At 40.0% G+C, this 17,716-nt stretch overlaps 1 protein-coding gene across 3 annotated transcripts; it reads right to left on the bottom strand.

Annotated features, from left to right (window-relative positions):
• Positions 1 to 10,156: 10,156 nt before the first annotated feature.
• Positions 10,157 to 13,065, bottom strand: LOC147605922 (zinc-finger homeodomain protein 2-like). Of its 3 annotated transcripts, none has more exons than XM_086792590.1 (4): positions 12,913 to 13,065; positions 12,728 to 12,798; positions 11,614 to 12,509; positions 10,157 to 10,651 (listed from the first exon to the last, which is right to left on the bottom strand). In XM_086792590.1, exons 3-4 carry the CDS (start codon positions 12,462 to 12,464, stop codon positions 10,597 to 10,599), a joined length of 906 nt encoding a protein of 301 aa, XP_086648716.1. In that variant the 5' UTR covers positions 12,465 to 12,509; positions 12,728 to 12,798; positions 12,913 to 13,065; the 3' UTR covers positions 10,157 to 10,596. The 3 variants fall into 3 exon arrangements, with proteins under 3 accessions (XP_086648716.1, XP_086648715.1, XP_086648714.1); XM_086792589.1 differs by having other exon boundaries at positions 11,614 to 12,523; positions 12,913 to 13,054; XM_086792588.1 differs by lacking the exons at positions 12,728 to 12,798; positions 12,913 to 13,065 and having other exon boundaries at positions 11,614 to 12,533.
• Between the last annotated feature and the right edge of the window lie 4,651 nt (positions 13,066 to 17,716).

The raw sequence follows: 17,716 nt of genomic DNA, 5'->3' as shown, positions 1-17,716 counted from the left end.
TCATCAGCTATGGGGTAATGTTTGTGATATAGGATGTTGAGATTGATGCCTGGGCTGACAAAGATGCAAGGGCTCATGCCTTAATCTTCTTCAACATAAAATACACTATTACTCGTCAATTTGATGACAATGATGAGGAAACTGCATAAGAATTGTGGGATACTATCCAGAGGAGGTATCACCATGAAAACTCTACCCAGAAAAGCCTTGGGGAATGAGCTCTCCAACCTTAAGATTGTCGATACTGCTAACATCATGGATTTTGTTACGAGGTCCATAACCATTCAGAAGTAGTTGGTCTCTTTGGAGAGCAGAGCTACCAAGGAGGACTTTGTCCTCGCCAAATTGCCCGAGACTTTCTCTGGCTGTTTGTGATACTATATCACTTCTTCCTTCTATTCCTGATCTACATACCATTGTTGGCATGCTTCAAGATAAGGCCATGAGAAAAAGACCAGCTAGGGTACTTCCAAGACTCTCAAGGCTAAGGACAAAAGCACATGGCAATCCAAGGTTTCCATAAGCAACAAAGGTGACCACAAAGCTACCAACAATCCTGCTCATAAGAAACTTACTTGTCATTATTGTCAGCCTGATTGTCGCAAGAAGAAGAGAGAAGGTGGTTCTGCTCCCCCCAATCAAACCTCTTCATCCCCCAACCAAACTCAAAAATCCTCTTCCACCAAGGAGACTGTCTTCATCAGTATTGGGGAGCTTTCCTCTGACTCTCCTGTTCCTTCCACCTCACGTCTCACGGATTGGGTGGTTGATAGTGGGTGTACTACTCACATGACTCCTGACAAGACCATTCTTCATGACATTCGTCCGAGCTCTTTGACGGTGTCCATTGGTGATGCTTCCAACTTGGAGACCTCTTCGGTTGGTAATGTGCGACTTATCTCTTCCTCGGGCCAGCCTTCTACCATTTGGGATGTGCTTATGTTCCCAAGCTCTCCAGCAATCTCCTCTCAGTTTTTCGGATTGCAGAGAAAGGATATGGTGTCTATTTTGACAATTCTGTCCTTGAGATCATTGACACGAGCACCTTACAGATTGTTGCCATAGGTATCCAGGAAGGTGATCTATATCGGTTGAAGGACTTTGGTGGCTCTTTGAATGAGTCCCAATCTCATTTGCTGCAACTTCTTCACAGCTATCATGCCTTGGTAGCTCATGTGGATACAGATTTGCGGCATGCTCGCTACTACGGGTATTCGAATTATTCTTCTTTGCAACTGCTATCTTCTCAACAGATGGTCAAGGGTCTTCCACAATTGAAACCCTCCCACTCCACTTGTGTGGCTTGTCTCCAACACCAAGATGCCTTTCCTCACGAGGCTACTCATCGGGCTTCTCATATTCTGGCGCTTATTTATATGGACCTATGTGGTCCCATGCGGACTACTACCTAAGGAGGAGCCAGGTTACTTTATGCTTATTATTGATGATTACTTACGCAAAGTTTGGGTTTATCTCTTGGCAGAAAAATCTCAAGCTTTCTCCCGCTTCCAAGAGTGGGTGACTTTGGTCGAGACTGCGACCACAAAGAAGGTTCGACAAGTCCACTCCAACAATGAAGGAGAATTCATCTCCAAAGCCTTCTATAATTTTTGCTCACAGAAAGGTATAAGCAGTCAATTTTCCACACCTCACACTCCTCAGCAGAATGGTGTGATTAAACGCAAGAATAGGATTGTTCAGGAGATGGCCCATAGCATGTTTTCTTCTTCTGATCTTCCCCCCTCTTTCTAGGGAGAAGCAAGGTTTTCAGGTTCACAAACATGAGGGTAAGCTGTACAGATTGCACAAAGCCCTTTATGGTTTGAAAATTGAAACAGGAACCCAAGGCGTGGTATGATAAGATTGATGCATTCTTTCTTTCCCTTGGATTCCAGAGATGCTTTGTAGACAACAATCTCTATATCTTTGCTCAAGATGCTTTGCTCTATTTGATTGTCTTATATGTTGATGATTTATTGATCACTGGCTCATCTCGCCAAGATTGAACAGCTCCGGTTAGATTTAGCTCTCACCTTTGAGATAACTGATTTAGGACTTCTCCACTACTTTCTTGGGATGGAGGAGTAGGCTGACATAGAAAATGGAAAATTGTAGCAAAACAACTATGCATCCTCGAGCAGAAACAATGAGGATAATGAAAGGTTGTTTGTTATGCAGCATGTCGTTAATGCCATGTCTGAAAATTTTGAAGCAGCACATAAAGATGATGTATCGTATGTTGATTCAGGGGCTTCGAACCACATGACAAGTCATGGGGAGTGGTTCAAGGAGATGAAAAACCTTGAAAGACCAAGTTTTGTGGAAACAGGGGATGGCATTGCTCATCCAATTGCCCATGTTGGAGATGTGCCATAGGATGGCAAAGTGAAGTACCTTGCAGATGTACTTCATGTTCCGAACATAACAAAGAATCTGGTTTCAGTTGGCCAAATGATTGAGTAGGGTTTGCAGGTTCGGTTTAGCCCTGATGATTGTTATGTTAAAGACTTTAAGGACAAGTGCAGGTTGGTTGCAAAAGGCAACAGAGTGGGCAGAATGTTTACATTGAATGTAAACATGCCTGAAGTGAGTGCTGCAACGTTTGCAATGGTTCAGGAATTATTGCAGACACAGACATTTGGCATAAAAGAATTGGACATGTGAATGTGCAGAGAATAAAGTCTATGCAGACTAAAGGAATTGTGATAGGGCTGCCAAAGTTTAAAGTTGAAGGTATGCAGAAAATATGTGAAGCATGCAAATTTGGAAAGCAAACAAAGCATGTATTTCCACTTAACAGAAATGTGAGCAGAAATGCACTAGATGTTGTGCATTCAGATGTATGGGGTCCTACGAAGACCATGTCTATGGGAGGCTGCAAGTATTATGTAACATTTATTGATGACCACACAAGGAAAGTGTGGGTATGCTTCATGAAGGAGAAGGGTGAGTTGTTCACTCATTTTCAGAATTTCAGAGTTATGGTTGAAAAGCAAACAGGGAAATATGTAAAGTGCCGAACGTCAGATGGAGGGGGAGAGTACTTCTCCAATGAGTTCTCTGAATTTTTGAAGAATAATGGTATTCGGAGACAGTTTACATGCAGATACACTCTGCAATAAAATGGAGTTGCTGAGCGAAAAAACAGGCACATTGTTGAGATTGCGCGAGCATTGATGGAAGAGAGAATATGCCACATAGCTATTGGGCTGAGGCTGTTTCTACAGCAGTTTACATCATGAACATGACTCCAACTGCAGCCATACATGATGTAACTCCAGAGGAGAGGTTTATTGGCACCACAAAACCTGATTTGTCTCATCTGAAAGTCTTTGGATGCATTGCATATGTGCATGTAACAGATGAGCTGAGAACTAAGCTGGATCCAAAAGCTGAAAAATTTGTGTTTAATTGATATTCCCTTGAGCAAAAGGGATACAGGTGTTATAACCCTGCTGCACGTGAGTTGAGGGTAAGTAGGGATGTTGTTTTTTATGAGATGAGCAGCTGGTATGCTGCTAAAAAAGAAGCTGTTGTTGGGGCTGATGTGAGTGGAAATGTGGTTGCACAAAATGCAAGTCAGCAAATCACAGTCTTTGAGTGGATCAGGAGAGTCCTCATCTAGTGGTTTAGTTGATAGACCATGGAGTGGCAGGCTGCGTCATAATACCAGTCCTGCAAATGTGATTAGTACATCACATAAAGGCAAAGAGAAAGTGGTTGAGCCCTTTAGTATGCCTGACAATTCTGCAGGGCATTCTCATGTTGATGGAGAGTCTAGTGGCTCAGAGGATGAGCCTTGATGAGGAGCTTGGGATACCAGCTATGAGAACACCTAGTGTAAAGAAGGCTATGGAAGCCATGAATGCAAAACGGAAAAGATCTAGGAGAGTGAAGAATCATGTGCAGAGGTTTACCTATGATGGTTATGTGGCACATCACTATGTATACATGGCAAAAGTTGTGCAGGTTGTAGAGCCCACATGCATTGATGAGGCTGTTGGAAATGTGTGTTGGGAGAAAGCTATGGATGAGGAGATGGATGCACTATATGGAAATGAGACTTGGGATTTAGTGCAATTGCCTGAAGGCAAGAAAGCCATTGGATGCAAGTGGGTGTACAAAGTAAAACATAACAGTGATGGAAGCATAAACAGGTACAAGGCTAGATTGGTAGCCAAAGGATATGTGCAGACATATGGCATTGATTATGAGGAAACTTTCAGCCCAATTGCCAAGATGGCAACAGTGAGAGTTGTGATAGCAGTGGCTGCGTCAAAGCAATGGTCTTTATACTAGATGGATGTAAAGAATGCATTCTTGCATGGGGATTTACAGGAAGAGGTGTATATGTTGTAGCCACCTGGTTATGAGGATGTGAGTCACCCCGAGCATGTTTGCAGGTTGAAGAAAGCCTTGTATGGTTTAAAACAAGCACCAAGAGCATGGTCTGACAAGATTTCTGAATATCTTGTCATTATTGGCTTTCATGTAGCCAATGCAGATTTCTTGCTGTATGTGAGACACAGTGATAGAGGGGTTGTGCTTGTTGTCATCTATGTAGATGCCCTGATCATTACGGGGGACCATGATGATGCAGAGATCCTTGATGTAAAGATCTTGCTTAGACAGAAGTTTGAGATGAAGGATCTGGGGGAGCTCAGATATTTCTTGGACATTGAGGTGATTAGGTCACCACATGGTATTGGATTACTGCAGAGACAGTCTGGCTTGGACATGTTGTCCGAGTATGGTATGGCAGGCTGTAAGCCTATCTCAGTGCCATTGGATCAGAATGGCAAGTTGAGTGCAGATTCGGGAGAGATTTTGAAGGATCCTACTATTTATAGGCGCATAGTAGGAAGCTTGATCTACATGACAATCACCAGGCCAGATTTGAGCTACTGTTGGGTTGGTGAGTCAATTTATGCAGGTTCCTCGAAAGCCACATTTGGATGCATTGAGACGCATACTGAGGTATGTGAGGTCTACTTTGCATTGTGGACTATTTTATGAAACTGGGACAGAGATATGTGTACATGGGTACACAGATGCTGATTGGGCTGGTAGTATCTCAGATATAGGAGATCTACTAGTGGCTTCATGTTTTCTTTGGGGAGTGCTGCTGTGACTTGGAGCAGCAAGAAGCAGCCTACGGTTGCTCTATCGAGTACAGAGGTGCTGCTATGGCAACATGTGAGATAGCTTGGTTGAGAAAGCTACTTGCAGATTTGGGTCTATCAATGGATAGACAAGTTGTCATTTTTTGTGACAACATTAGCAGTATACAATTGGCCAGGAACCCAATTTTTCATGCTCGCACAAAGCATATAGAGATCCACTACCATTTTGTCAGAGAGAAGGTTTTGGTAGGAGAGGTTGACCTTGTTTATGTCAGCACACAGGATCAGGTCGCTGACATCTTCACCAAAGCATTGGGTATAGAGAAGCTCCGCAGATTCAGGGCTTCGCTTGGTGTACATGAGATGGAGTTGAGCTCGAGGAGGGGGTGTTGAGATATCGAGCTCATCTAGTGAGGCGGTGGACACTAATGACCCGCCTGGGGGATAGGCCCTACACTTACACCACTGGCATGGTTGGTGAGATCATGGGTGATATGCGGCCAGTGGGATGACAGGCTGTGTGGGTGACAGCCATTCTAGAGATTGGCATAGTTATAGCGCCAACTCATTTTAGTTGGGTTCACACTATAGAGAACCCTAGTATGTATTTGGTTGAGTACCTTTTCATATGAGTGTACTCTTATCTTTGTATATGGTGTGTTGAGTGTTGTGTGAAGAAGAAGAAGATTTTCAGCCTCTCACCTTGTGTGTTCTCTTTTAGGGTTTTGTGAGTGTGTGTGTGCTTGCAAGAGCTCAAGCTCTCTTCTCCCTTGCATCTTTTCATCTCCACCATATGTGTAATCCTCATCCTCATGTGCAAGACCTATGTCAAATGCATCCTCATAGACATGTATATCATCACATGAGTCATCATCCCTTGTGTCAACAATAATTGCATGCACATCTAAAACATCCTCAATGATCATGTCTTTATGATTTTGCGGCATCATATCATAAGCTGGAAAATGTATCAATTAAAGCACTTATGGAAGTAATCCAAGAATTTCCATTTTCAACTTGTGTATTCCCATTAACCACCACAAACACATTGGTGATGTCTTGTCAAGAGAGAACCGGCATCGAGATCTCCTCATTTACTCGCTGTCCAGAAATTACAGCAAGCGTCTTATCCACTTCAACACCCACAATGTGTGCATAAATACCCACATAGTTATACTCTATGCAATGGCCAAATGTGATAATGAATGGAAGTCTTCATTTGTTCTTAGTAAATCCAACCTCTTTCAAAATAGAGTGTATAGTAGCTCTTCCATCCCCGCTCAAAGTAAGAGGTAAACCAAGAGATGGTACCAAGAATTCACATACATTGATCAACCTTATCTTGTCTTCACTAGTAGTGGCTCTACCATAGAACTTAACACATTGCTTTCCTCCATCCATGGCTTGTGAAGAAGAAGGCATTTGACCATCATTATCCTCAAAATCATCATCAAGATCTTCCTCAACATGAGGTCTCGAAGCACCGCCTCGATGAGTATTCCCCTTGAATGGAATATGAACATCACTCCTTGGGAATCTTTAGCCTTCATTTGGAGATGCATGACCCTTGCCTTTGGCTTCATTGGGTATGTATGGAAACATTGGGTTGTGCATAGCACCATAAGTAGAATGAAAACTTGAGTGATGATTCTCTTTGTCTTCAACATGAGCTTGTCGAACATTGTGAGATGGTCCACCCTTGTCTTCATCCTTGCTCTTCATGTCATCCACGAAGGCCCCTAAGCTCTTGCATCATTGTATCCACAAATGTTTGAATAATGGTTTCCATCGTGCATCACATCATCATCACCATTTGTGACATATCATTTGTCATAGCGGACATTGCTTGTGCATTTTCTCCTCCCAATTGATTTGATGTATTGGCCACATTTGCAAAACTTGGTCCAATTTGCACATGATTTGTCATATGTGCCACATTTGCAATGTTGTTGCCTTGTAAATTCATATCCTCTTCACCAATATCCTCTACATGATCCTCATTTACCATTTTCATGTCTTCCCATATCTCTTGAAGTTCCATCGCTTGCTTAAATGGACGCCCCCTTGGCATAATGGCTAAAAATGGAAAATGGCTAGTAGAAGACTTAAATGGTATCGGAATTTGATGATCTAGGACTCTAGCTTATATAATCACCAAAACTCTAGCCTTAATGTGATTTTATTGAATTGGGGTTTTGTAAATATGCAGATTTTGCTCAATGCTCTTTTGGTACCCATTTGCCTTCTGCATGTTCCTCCCTTGCTTCCAAGCAACTTTGGCATCCAAAAGCACCTTATGTGTGTCCCCAAATGCCCTCAATCCAATCCATGCATATAATTTTTAAAAAATTTTGGTATGTTCTCCTTTGTATTAGTGACCAAATCTCAAAATTTTCAATGTACTCAATCCACAATCAATGCTCTCTTGGCATTTGGCATAGAATTAAAGGTATATCCTCGTTGCATCATACATTGACCAATGGCATATTTCATGTAACTTTTGTGCCAATGAAGATTGATTGTTGATAGAGAGCTTTGCTTCTTGATGGTGGAGAGCTTTGCTTGCTAATCTCCTAGCCAAGCCTTCCCACCCTCTTACCAAAGTTTAAATCCAATGGCAAGAGTTGAGGCCATGTCTTCACTCCATGTACCTAATCCTCCGATGTACCACTTTTCCAAGGCACTCATGGCACACCGATTCAAGACATTCTCCTCTTGGCCTCTCCACCAATTGCCAAGGTACCCTCACCACATAACTAGCTTTCTAATAGTGCAAGAATCAATGGAAAGCACAAAAATGAATGAGAGCATAAGAGACATATTAATGGCATTTATAGAACATGCCAATCATTACAACTCATGTATCCAATAGCCTTTTTACTTGTCTCAATGATTCTGGTCAATCCAAAGCCCCTCACCATGGGCTCAAGAGCACAAAGAAAGGCATCCACATTGAGCATAAGCATGAATCAAATCCATTACAATGCATCCATTACTCAATACAATTCCTTTTTCCAATATGCATTCAAATCTTGCCAATCCAATTAAGCTATACAATCCTTGCTAGAGTAACCTTCCATGGAACAAATTGAGCAATCAATAGAGATTTGTGAAGGCTAATCAAAATCCTAAGCCTTTGCTAGCTTAAGACTACAAATTAAAGCTTCCAAAGCTCTCAAGATCAAGCAAGAAAGAGGAAGATTGTAAAAAACATTTTGATTAACATCCCTAATCAAGATTAGTGCATTTTTTCCAATTTTGATCCAAACTTACCTAAAATTTAGTCCCGTTTCTAAATTTGATCTCGTAATTTAGAATTTGGTCCCAAAACTCACACAAAACCCTTAAAAATTAGCCAAATGAGGTTAAATTCTTCATGTCCACCCTCTTCTCTATCAACATTAAGAAAATCCAAGAAAGCACATAGAAATATCATGCAAAAAATCAAGAAAATTATCAAAAACACATGTAAATTACTATTTTCTTATAATTTCTTACCCAAAATGCATTAGAAAACTCCCAAGATCAAAGCTCCAAAAAGGTTAGAAACTACAATGATTATGAGATTCAACCATCCAATTTTTCCATTTCCCACCTTGATCAAAAAAATCAAGAAACTCTAAAGAAAATCCAAGAAAGTGGATCAAAATCAAAGCTCTAATACCGATGCAAGAAAGCAAAAGACCCACTCAAGACATAGAGTAAATAACATAAGTGTAGTCACCAACTTCATCTCTAAGGAAAAAAAACACCACAAAAGCTTGGACATAAGAGCTCTAAGAAAGGTAAAGTCGAATGATCAAAAGGTATAATGCCATGAACCCTATGTGTAATATAGCCCAAGGCCCCCAAAAGTACACATATAAATGATTCTAAGCCCAAGTGCCTAGGCCCTATTCCCCATGTGCATGTGCAACCAAATCTACTTCAATCTTGATTAGAGCCAATTGAGTTTATTATTAAACTTAAACCGCTAGGATTAGTGAAAAATGTGCATATCATGGTCTCTTCAAAAGTGCGCCTCAACCCTTGATGTCCATATTAGCAATTAAGGTTTATTACTTTGCAAAAATGAAAATTTTTGAAACGACCTTGAGCTGTAGTTCTTATAAATTCCAACATTGGGGTTTAGGAAGACCCGGTTACAAGAATGTTGGTGTGATTAGCTTTGCTAAGAGGCTAGAATAGAAAGCCCGAGAGAGAGAGAGAGAGAGAGAGAGAGAGGCTTTCATTTCTGTGGGCGCTTCAACATCTGGATCTCAAAGAAAGGCTTCAAAGACTCCAGGACTGCTGAGCTGCAATGGAGAACTGAGAGACTGCAGAATTGAGGACAACTTACATTAGACTGTTCGGACATTCAAGAAGAAAATGGAAGTCCAAGGTGGTGCTACTTTACATGCCGAACCAGTATGAAATCCGAGAACCAAAACAAATGGAGGCAGTAGCATAGAACGTTCTACTGGTTCAGCAACACATTTGAAGCTCTTTCAACCATTGTGGGACACATACACCATGTGTCCCAACATAACACACAATATCAGGAAATCTCATAGCTAATGATGCGTTGGTCCCACAACTCTCTCTCTCTCTCTCTCCGGCCTCCTATGCACTTCAGCACCGTCGTGTGGATCACATATGATCCATATGAATGACGTCATCTCATCTCATCTCTGTGCCCTTTGGTGCCACCATATCAATCGTAAGTAATCTGCTGACCTTGGCTATGACACTCTTCTTCTTCTGCCCCTTTACTTTAAAGAATCATGTTCTTTGAGCTCCCAACTTAAACGCTCACAACAAGAAAAGACAACTCAAACAAAGAGCCCCCCTGCAAAGTTGGGTGTGCTATGTGGAAACAAAGATATACAAAACAATACTGGCAAAGCCACCATTTCCTTTGCACTAAGGTCGATAATTTACAGAGCTTGATAATCACATACAACGCTACTGAGAAGCTCAATACTCTCAGAATATCAAATGCAAAAACATCCAAAAAAACTGCTAAGCAAAGACCTTCGAAACAGTGCTAGTCCTTCAAAAATAGCCTTGTGTCTATTGTTATATAGATACTGAAACATAGTCAAAACAGGGATTCAGACCCTAGGTGAATTGGTTTGAGCTTTGGCCTCCCATATAGCTGGTGATCAAAAAAGTGCAAGTCCTTCAAAAGTAGTCTTATGTCTATTGTTGTAGATACAGAAACATCGTCAAAACAGGAATGCAGCCCTAGGTGAACTGATTTGAGCTTTGGTCACTCATAAAGCTGAAGGATCAAGGTTCAAATACCACCTAGTCTGCAGGTGAGCCTTCTAGTAGACCTTTCCACCAACATCCTCAAAAAAGAATTTCTACAGTACAACAAACAACAATACTGCACAGAACAGACCTAACTGACAAAAGCTCCTGCTCCTGATTGTGAACTGATATCAAAGTCTACTCATTCGAGAGATATTTGAGCCCTCTTCGGTTGAGACTAGTAGTCGGAAGGGCTCTCGCTCTTTCTAATCACATCAGTTTCACCTGTACTCCTGCACAATCAAGCAAACTCCACATAAGGTCTTTCCCAGCCAAGAATTTTTAATAATGGCAAGAATTAAACAGCACCAGGTAGTCAACAAGCTCAAGTACATAGACAACCAAGAAATGCCCCTCCTGCTATTCAAAAGGATGAACATGAGGACCTGTCTTGTCTGACGGCTGTCAATACGATATGTGTCACGGCAGCTTAGTCTTAGTGCACACAACAGCAGGTCAAAACTATCTGTGCACAAGCCTGTGTGCATTCATATGCAGCATGGTAGGCAATCATGCATAACCGACCAAAACCCCCCCAAAAAAAAAATAAAAAAAAACAAAAAAAACAAAAAAAAAACACACACACACAAGGTGTATCACAAACAATACGATATGTGTCACGGCAGCTTAGTCTTAGTGCACACAACAGCAGGTCAAAACTATCTGTGCACAAGCCTGTGTGCATTCATATGCATAACCGACCCCCCCCCCCAAAAAAAAAAAAACAAAACAAAACAAAAACACAGACATACACACAAGGTGTATCACCAACAATATTTACATCTGACACACATGCACCATGTTTATATGGCTTGATGGCTGACTGTCAAGTTTGGGTCTTTTGCATCCACATGGGCACATACCTGTGAGCATTCATATGCAGCAAAGCAGATGATTGTAACAGAACACCTTCCCCTTCCCTATCACACTAACATGCATGACCCCTCACTCCCCCCTCCCTGCTTCCCCCAAAAAGCACACACATGCACAGCAAAAGAATAAAATGGCTGAAACTGTGAAGTAAACACAGTTTGCAGACACAATAAATCAAAGAGACTGGTTGAGTGTTCATTCAGAAGTGCATTGATTCAAGAGCTGCAAATGCAGACATTCGCAAATTAAGGCACAGAACCCACAGCTCCACTAATTCAAAAAAAAAAAACCAAAACAAAAGATAAGGTCAGCCTAGACTTACATTCTCTTGGTAAAACTGTGCTTGTTGTTGTGCATCCACACCTTGAATACATTTTGGGTTACTCCAACATCATCACAGAATCGCTGGACAGGGAGCTCATGTTGCTTTGAAATCCTCCAACCCAGTTTCTCTGCAAAGCACAGCATTCTTTCTTTCTGCTCGGAAGAGAACTTCGTGCGGGGGCGCTTCTTTCGAGAAGATGACCCAGAGTGCAGATCCAGGTCGTCAGTGTAGTGCAGAGAGCTCATTGACACTTCCATTTGAGGATGGGAAACCATATCTCTGGAGGCCGAGATGGCAAGCACTCCAGGGGTGGGCGGACCAGAACCCCCTCTGGGATAGGGGTTCTGGTTCTGGTTAGCATTGAGATTAGTGTGTCGCTTGCAGCTGCATGTGTTTTCACCCTCCACTTCACGGCGGTGGAAATTGCGATGGCATCCACATGCAGCGCATATGAGGGCATCAATGCCATCACTGCCACTGGGCAGAAACTCGCCACATCCATCCAGGGCATGCCCGCCAAGGTTGGCAGCATGGTTTTTCAAGCATTCACAGTATCTGACAGGCCCCAAGCTGGGCTTCATCAAGCTGCTGATACCATTGTCTTCTGAAGTAGTACCGGCCGTGATGAAACGTGCAGCAGGGGTAGGGGCAGCGCCACCATAGCTGCTGTTATTACTGGTGTCTTCTGCAGTGGGGAATGCAGCCCCGTAGCTGTCATCATCATCGTCCAAAGGAAAATGGCCACCTCTGCCAGCCATGATGTGGAGCCTGGGGGGCTTGTCTTCTGTGGAGTCGGATGAGAGTTCCTCTTCTGCAGATGAAGAAAGGCCTGAGCCACCATTGGGCATCTGGAATCTCAAGGGCTTGGCAGGGTTGAAATGGGAGCCTGCAAACTGTAGCATGGCATCTCGGTCCATGTAGCACACAAAAAAAAAAAAAAAAAAAACTAAAAAAGGATTTGCATGATACAGGGGTTGTTAACCCTAGTGCTCACGAGTTCATCCTTCTCCACAAGCTTCAACAGGCTTAACAAACGAAGATTAACGCGCAACGCACAGATTCGCATAATCCTTGGAAGATTAATGCATCAAAATTCAGGCAAACTCTGTACCTTCTCACTTCATAAGACGCTTCTGGCTCCAGGTTCGATCGCTGAAAAGGGTATTTGAGCGCAGAAATGCCCTGGAAAGGTACAGAAATGGAGTCAGTGGAAAAGACAAAGGGGAATATACTCTACCGAGATTAAGGATGAACCAACAGAGGTTAGCGGCTAATACAGAAAATTAGAGAACCCACCGCAACTGATTTGTCAGCCCTAATGTGAAGCAGAGAGCTATGGCACGTAAGGGGAACCAGAGAGGATTAGTACCTAAAAAATCTAGATTTAGCCCATGGTTAGATATTAAACCCTAACGACCCTCTTTGAACTTGTGGGTGCTTAGGCAAGAGGAAATTGTAATTTTGAACAAGCATCTTCTTCCTAATGTAATAATCTTATTTACCTTAATTTTTGCATTTAATAATCTTACTTAACTCAATTTTAAACAAGCATCTTCTTCTTGATTTAATCTTATTTAACTAGATTTTGAAAATTTCTAGTCAATTTGAGACGGATTTGTTTAAATTGAATAAGTTATAAGCTAACCTAAACCTATCTTTTCCTAAACCCTCTCATAGAGGTAATGCAATGTTTCCAACAGCAAGCAAGAAATCGTGTGGAATCAATTTCTAGATCAAGCACGCATGGTAATGCTACATATGACTGCGTGTAAAAGCTCTATGTCAGATTTCTTGTTTACATTTTGGTGTGCTAGGGCTAGGTACATGTGAGTCATATGGCCAAACCTAACCCCTATGCATGTAAGTCGAATTGAGAAAACTCCTTCTACTTTGGGTGAATGTCTAGGCAATAAAAAATATGTCTATTTTACATGTGTGTGTGTGTGCGTGTACGTGCGCGTGTATGTGTATGTGTGCTAGGGGGATGGGTGCATGGGTGGGTGTGTGCCAAGCAAATTTGCGTTCATCATAACTAAAGCCATTAAAAATGATAGTAAAACTTCAACTTTTAAAGACATGCCTCATGTAGTATTTAGTTCTTTGCAAACAAATTTACATTCATTGTTTGCAAGTCAAACCATTCAAAATTATAGTAAAACTTCAACTTTCAAAGACAGGCATCGTGTAGTATTAAGTTCTTTGCAAATATGGTCATATGGTCAAACCTAACCCCTGTGCATGTAAGTCGAATTGAAAAAACCCCTTCTATTTTGGTGAATGTCTAGGCAATAAAAAACATGTCTATTTTGTGTGTGTGTGTGTGTGTGTGTGTGTGTGTGTGGATGGGTGGCAAGCAAATTTGCATTCATCGCAACTCAAACCATTTAAAAATGACAATAAAACTTCAACTTTCAAAGACATGCATCAAGTAGTATTAAGTTCTTTGCACATAAAAAATGTGTAGAATTTACCATTTTTTTTGTTGGCACATATATATTTAAGAATGATAAGTGGTCAAATTGATTTGAAACAAACAATCACCCAAGGATAGCACCTCACATGCATAAATTTTATGTAGAGCCAATGAAATCTATTGGGGGGTGTAGGCTTTATAAGCAATTGTTATCCAATTTTAGGTAGAGCCAAAGAAATCTATTGGCTGTGTAGGCTTTATAAGCAATTGTTATCCATGTCGAGGTGAATTGTGTTCAAGTTTATATGTATTAAGATTTGATTACTCAAGCAACAATGTTTAAATTTAGAATAAATGTTGCAACATGACTTCTTGTGAAGTTACTGTTAACATATAAATTCAAAAATTGTGGTAAAAAAGGCCAAATATCAAACAACTTATTTAGGCAACATATTTTTTTATCCTTAGATCAAAGTCATGGATTTCATTAGCCATTATGGTTTATGATGTAAAAGGCAAATATCAATTTGTGGTATCACGAAGTTAAGTATAAAAATGGACATTGTACGTAGTATTTGCTTTCTCAAAATTAACTTTGTGTTAACCCCATTTTGGGTTAACTTAGAATCTCTTATCTACACATAGGAGATGGATTATAATGAGTGTCATAAACAACATTATAAAATGTCGTATTATGAGAAAAGGTGGCCAATGACCAAGCTTATAATAAGTTGTTGGGGGGCCAAGTGTGAATAAGGGCCACTTTTTCTCATAATATGCCCCTTCCACCTTTGTGCCACAACAATTGAGTCTTGCTTGTCTACTTGCTTTCTTGTGCACTAGTCTTGTAGGAGAGGAAGGGAGATACTTGAGAGTAGTATATATAATTCTTGGTGCATGTGCCTCTTGTTCATTGTGTTATGGGTGTACACCGAGCTCCTTGAGGTGACACCAAGGAGAGGGATTTAGAGGAGAAGAAGCTAGCACTAACTAGTGGAGCTTGGAGTCTTCAAGAGATACGAGCTCGGGAATCAATAAGTCCCTGACAAGTTAAGGTAAGTATAGCTTATTGTTTTAGCATCCTTGCAAGGGTTTGTGCAAGCCATAATCTTTTTTACACAACTGCTAAGGAAGCCAAGTGGTTCTTCTCCTTTTTGAGTCCCCATTGCCCACCCTCAAGCCCTTTTCCCAAAACAGGGCTTGTTGAAGCAATATGTGTGGTAGCAAAGTGGACAAGGCTAGAGAGTAGAGGAAAAAAAGAAGGGAAAATCATTGTTTTTTTGTTGTTGTTTTGTGTACTTTTTGGTTGAAGTTTTAAACAAGCAATGTGTGTGGTAGAGAAGTGGACAAGGCTAGAGAGTAGAGGAAAAAAATAAGGGAAAATTATTACTTTTTGTTGTTGTTGTTTGTACTTTTGGTTGATTTTTTTTTATTTTTAGGCATTAAACAAGCAAAGAAAAACCATATAAACTATCATTTATATTCATTTTTGCATTGTTTGACCTACGAAATCACACGATGATTATGTAGGTTCTGTCTCATATTAAGCATTTTCCAAAAAAAATAAAAAAATAAAAAAGATAGTAGAGCCATTGGATCCCATCACATCATTCTTGGAACATCAAACTCATATCTGCACCCCCAAACGACAAGCTGAAAATTAAAACTAGCTGATTATTTTTCCCATAATCATGCCCATGATGATCCATATATTAGATATATAGTAGTACTACGCTAAGGCCATGTACTTATGCCATGGGCACTTTTGTCCCACTGGGTTTTTTCCCATGGCTATCCAAGTGTGAACAAGCACTTTAGGGTTAGATAGTATATAAGTAACCTCGTTCATAGTTTAGGATTGCTGCTCTTTTATACTTTGTTTTTATACTTGTTTTGCTTTGGCAGCCCATCATGGATGGAAAGTGCACTAATCAGCCATCAAAACAATGTTCTTGAATGGTAACTTATATTGCTCAATAATCAAGAAGCTACAAATAAAGCTAAGCTAAGACCTAGGGCTATGATACCAATTGTTGGACAACTAAGAGAAAATGTCGAGGTCAAAGAGCTCGAATGATTTGATTAAAGGCTAATACATAATTGGAGATTAAAATTCATTAAAGACTAGTACATCATTAGAGAGTTGAAGATACATATAAACTTCAAAAAATATATATATTCAACTTCTAATGTTTCCAAAGTGAGTACATCAATATTAAGTCCTTAGAAAAGGTCTTTTTCCCTCTACTTTCTTTACTTTGCATTGATTTTTCTTTGGATAAGATGCTTTCTATTTTTTATCTAAACTTATCCTAGATATAGAGCTTATCCACACCTCAAGTTTTACGCAAGAAAACCTTTAGCAATGTCCAATAGAATAGAAGTAAATTGAATAATCATTGTGTGTGGGAGCAATTGTGGCTAGCATATTACATAATTATTAGAGAGTGTCAAAATACTCAAATAAATATGTAATATTACAACCCCAAATTTTGATCAGTGAAAGTCAGGGATCTTTTACGCCATGAGATGCATCTCACACATGAAAGGAATTTCACGATTTTTTTTTCTTTGGAGTCTAGAGGGAAATTCGAGTTTCCTTGTGTGAAGGGAATTTTAAATTGGGGAGATATGGGCATTTTTCCAAAAAGGTAAGTGGGAATTTAAAAAAATCAACACTTTTATGACACCCCTTTACACCCTTCATAAAAAAATCAACACTTTTATGACACCCCTTTACACCCTTCATAAATGACTCCCAAAAGTGGCCATTTGCCAAGTAAGGGGCATCTTTTTATTCAATGCTCATAAGCCTTAATGAGTTATGGAAAAAAGTGTTTAAGAATCAATTAAAGATTAATCCTTTCACTAATCTTTTTTTTTTGAATTAATCAAGAATCTCTAATTAACCCTTCATCATCAATTAATCCACACTAGTAAGAACATCATTAGATAGATCCTTGGATTGCTAAGCTTTATGCTTAATCTAAAGTGTAAATTAACTAATAATCAAAGATTAATTAATCCCTTAATTTTGGCTCTTTTCTTTATGAAAATTAGGATAAAGAGAGCAAAAATTCTCTAATTTTAGTGAAGAAATTGATGCAATCACATGTTTTGATGCATCTAGATGGTCCCAAAACACCCAAAAACATCAATTTTGACACCCTACATGATCAAATTCGATAACGAAAAACACATTTTCTAGTTTTTTTGCCTCTTGAACTAGATTATCACCCCTTAATGACAAAAATCAGTCAATTAAGAAATACTAGTCAATTTCACGAGTTTTTAAAAATTTTGGTGTAAATTTTCAAATGATTATGCTACCCTTAATACTTGCTAACACTATAATGCATACAAATCAAACAAAAAACACATAAATCAAGCAAACATTAATGATTATAGCTTTATGTTTAACTCTAAAGAGAGCTGAAAATCACAAAATTGCACTCCATTACACTGTTTGATGCAATGGATGCAAACTGAACCTAACACACTCTATGTGCACACTTAACAAACACTAAAAACTAGATTAAAACTAACGAAGCAGCACATTTAAACCAAAAAATCATTCTTCCAAAAGATAAAAAAGAGAGCTATTTCTCACAAAATCACACACAAAGTGACTCGAGGATTACACCTAGATTTTTTGACATAAATAGCCAATCAAGTGATTGCATTATA

This window comes from Cibotium barometz, chromosome 58 (assembly GCF_041138505.1).
Source record: "Cibotium barometz isolate CiBa-2024 chromosome 58, ASM4113850v1, whole genome shotgun sequence".
NCBI lineage: Eukaryota > Viridiplantae > Streptophyta > Polypodiopsida > Cyatheales > Cibotiaceae > Cibotium > Cibotium barometz.
Note: the sequence above shows the minus strand (reverse complement) of the source record. Positions and strands in the feature narration are given on the sequence as shown.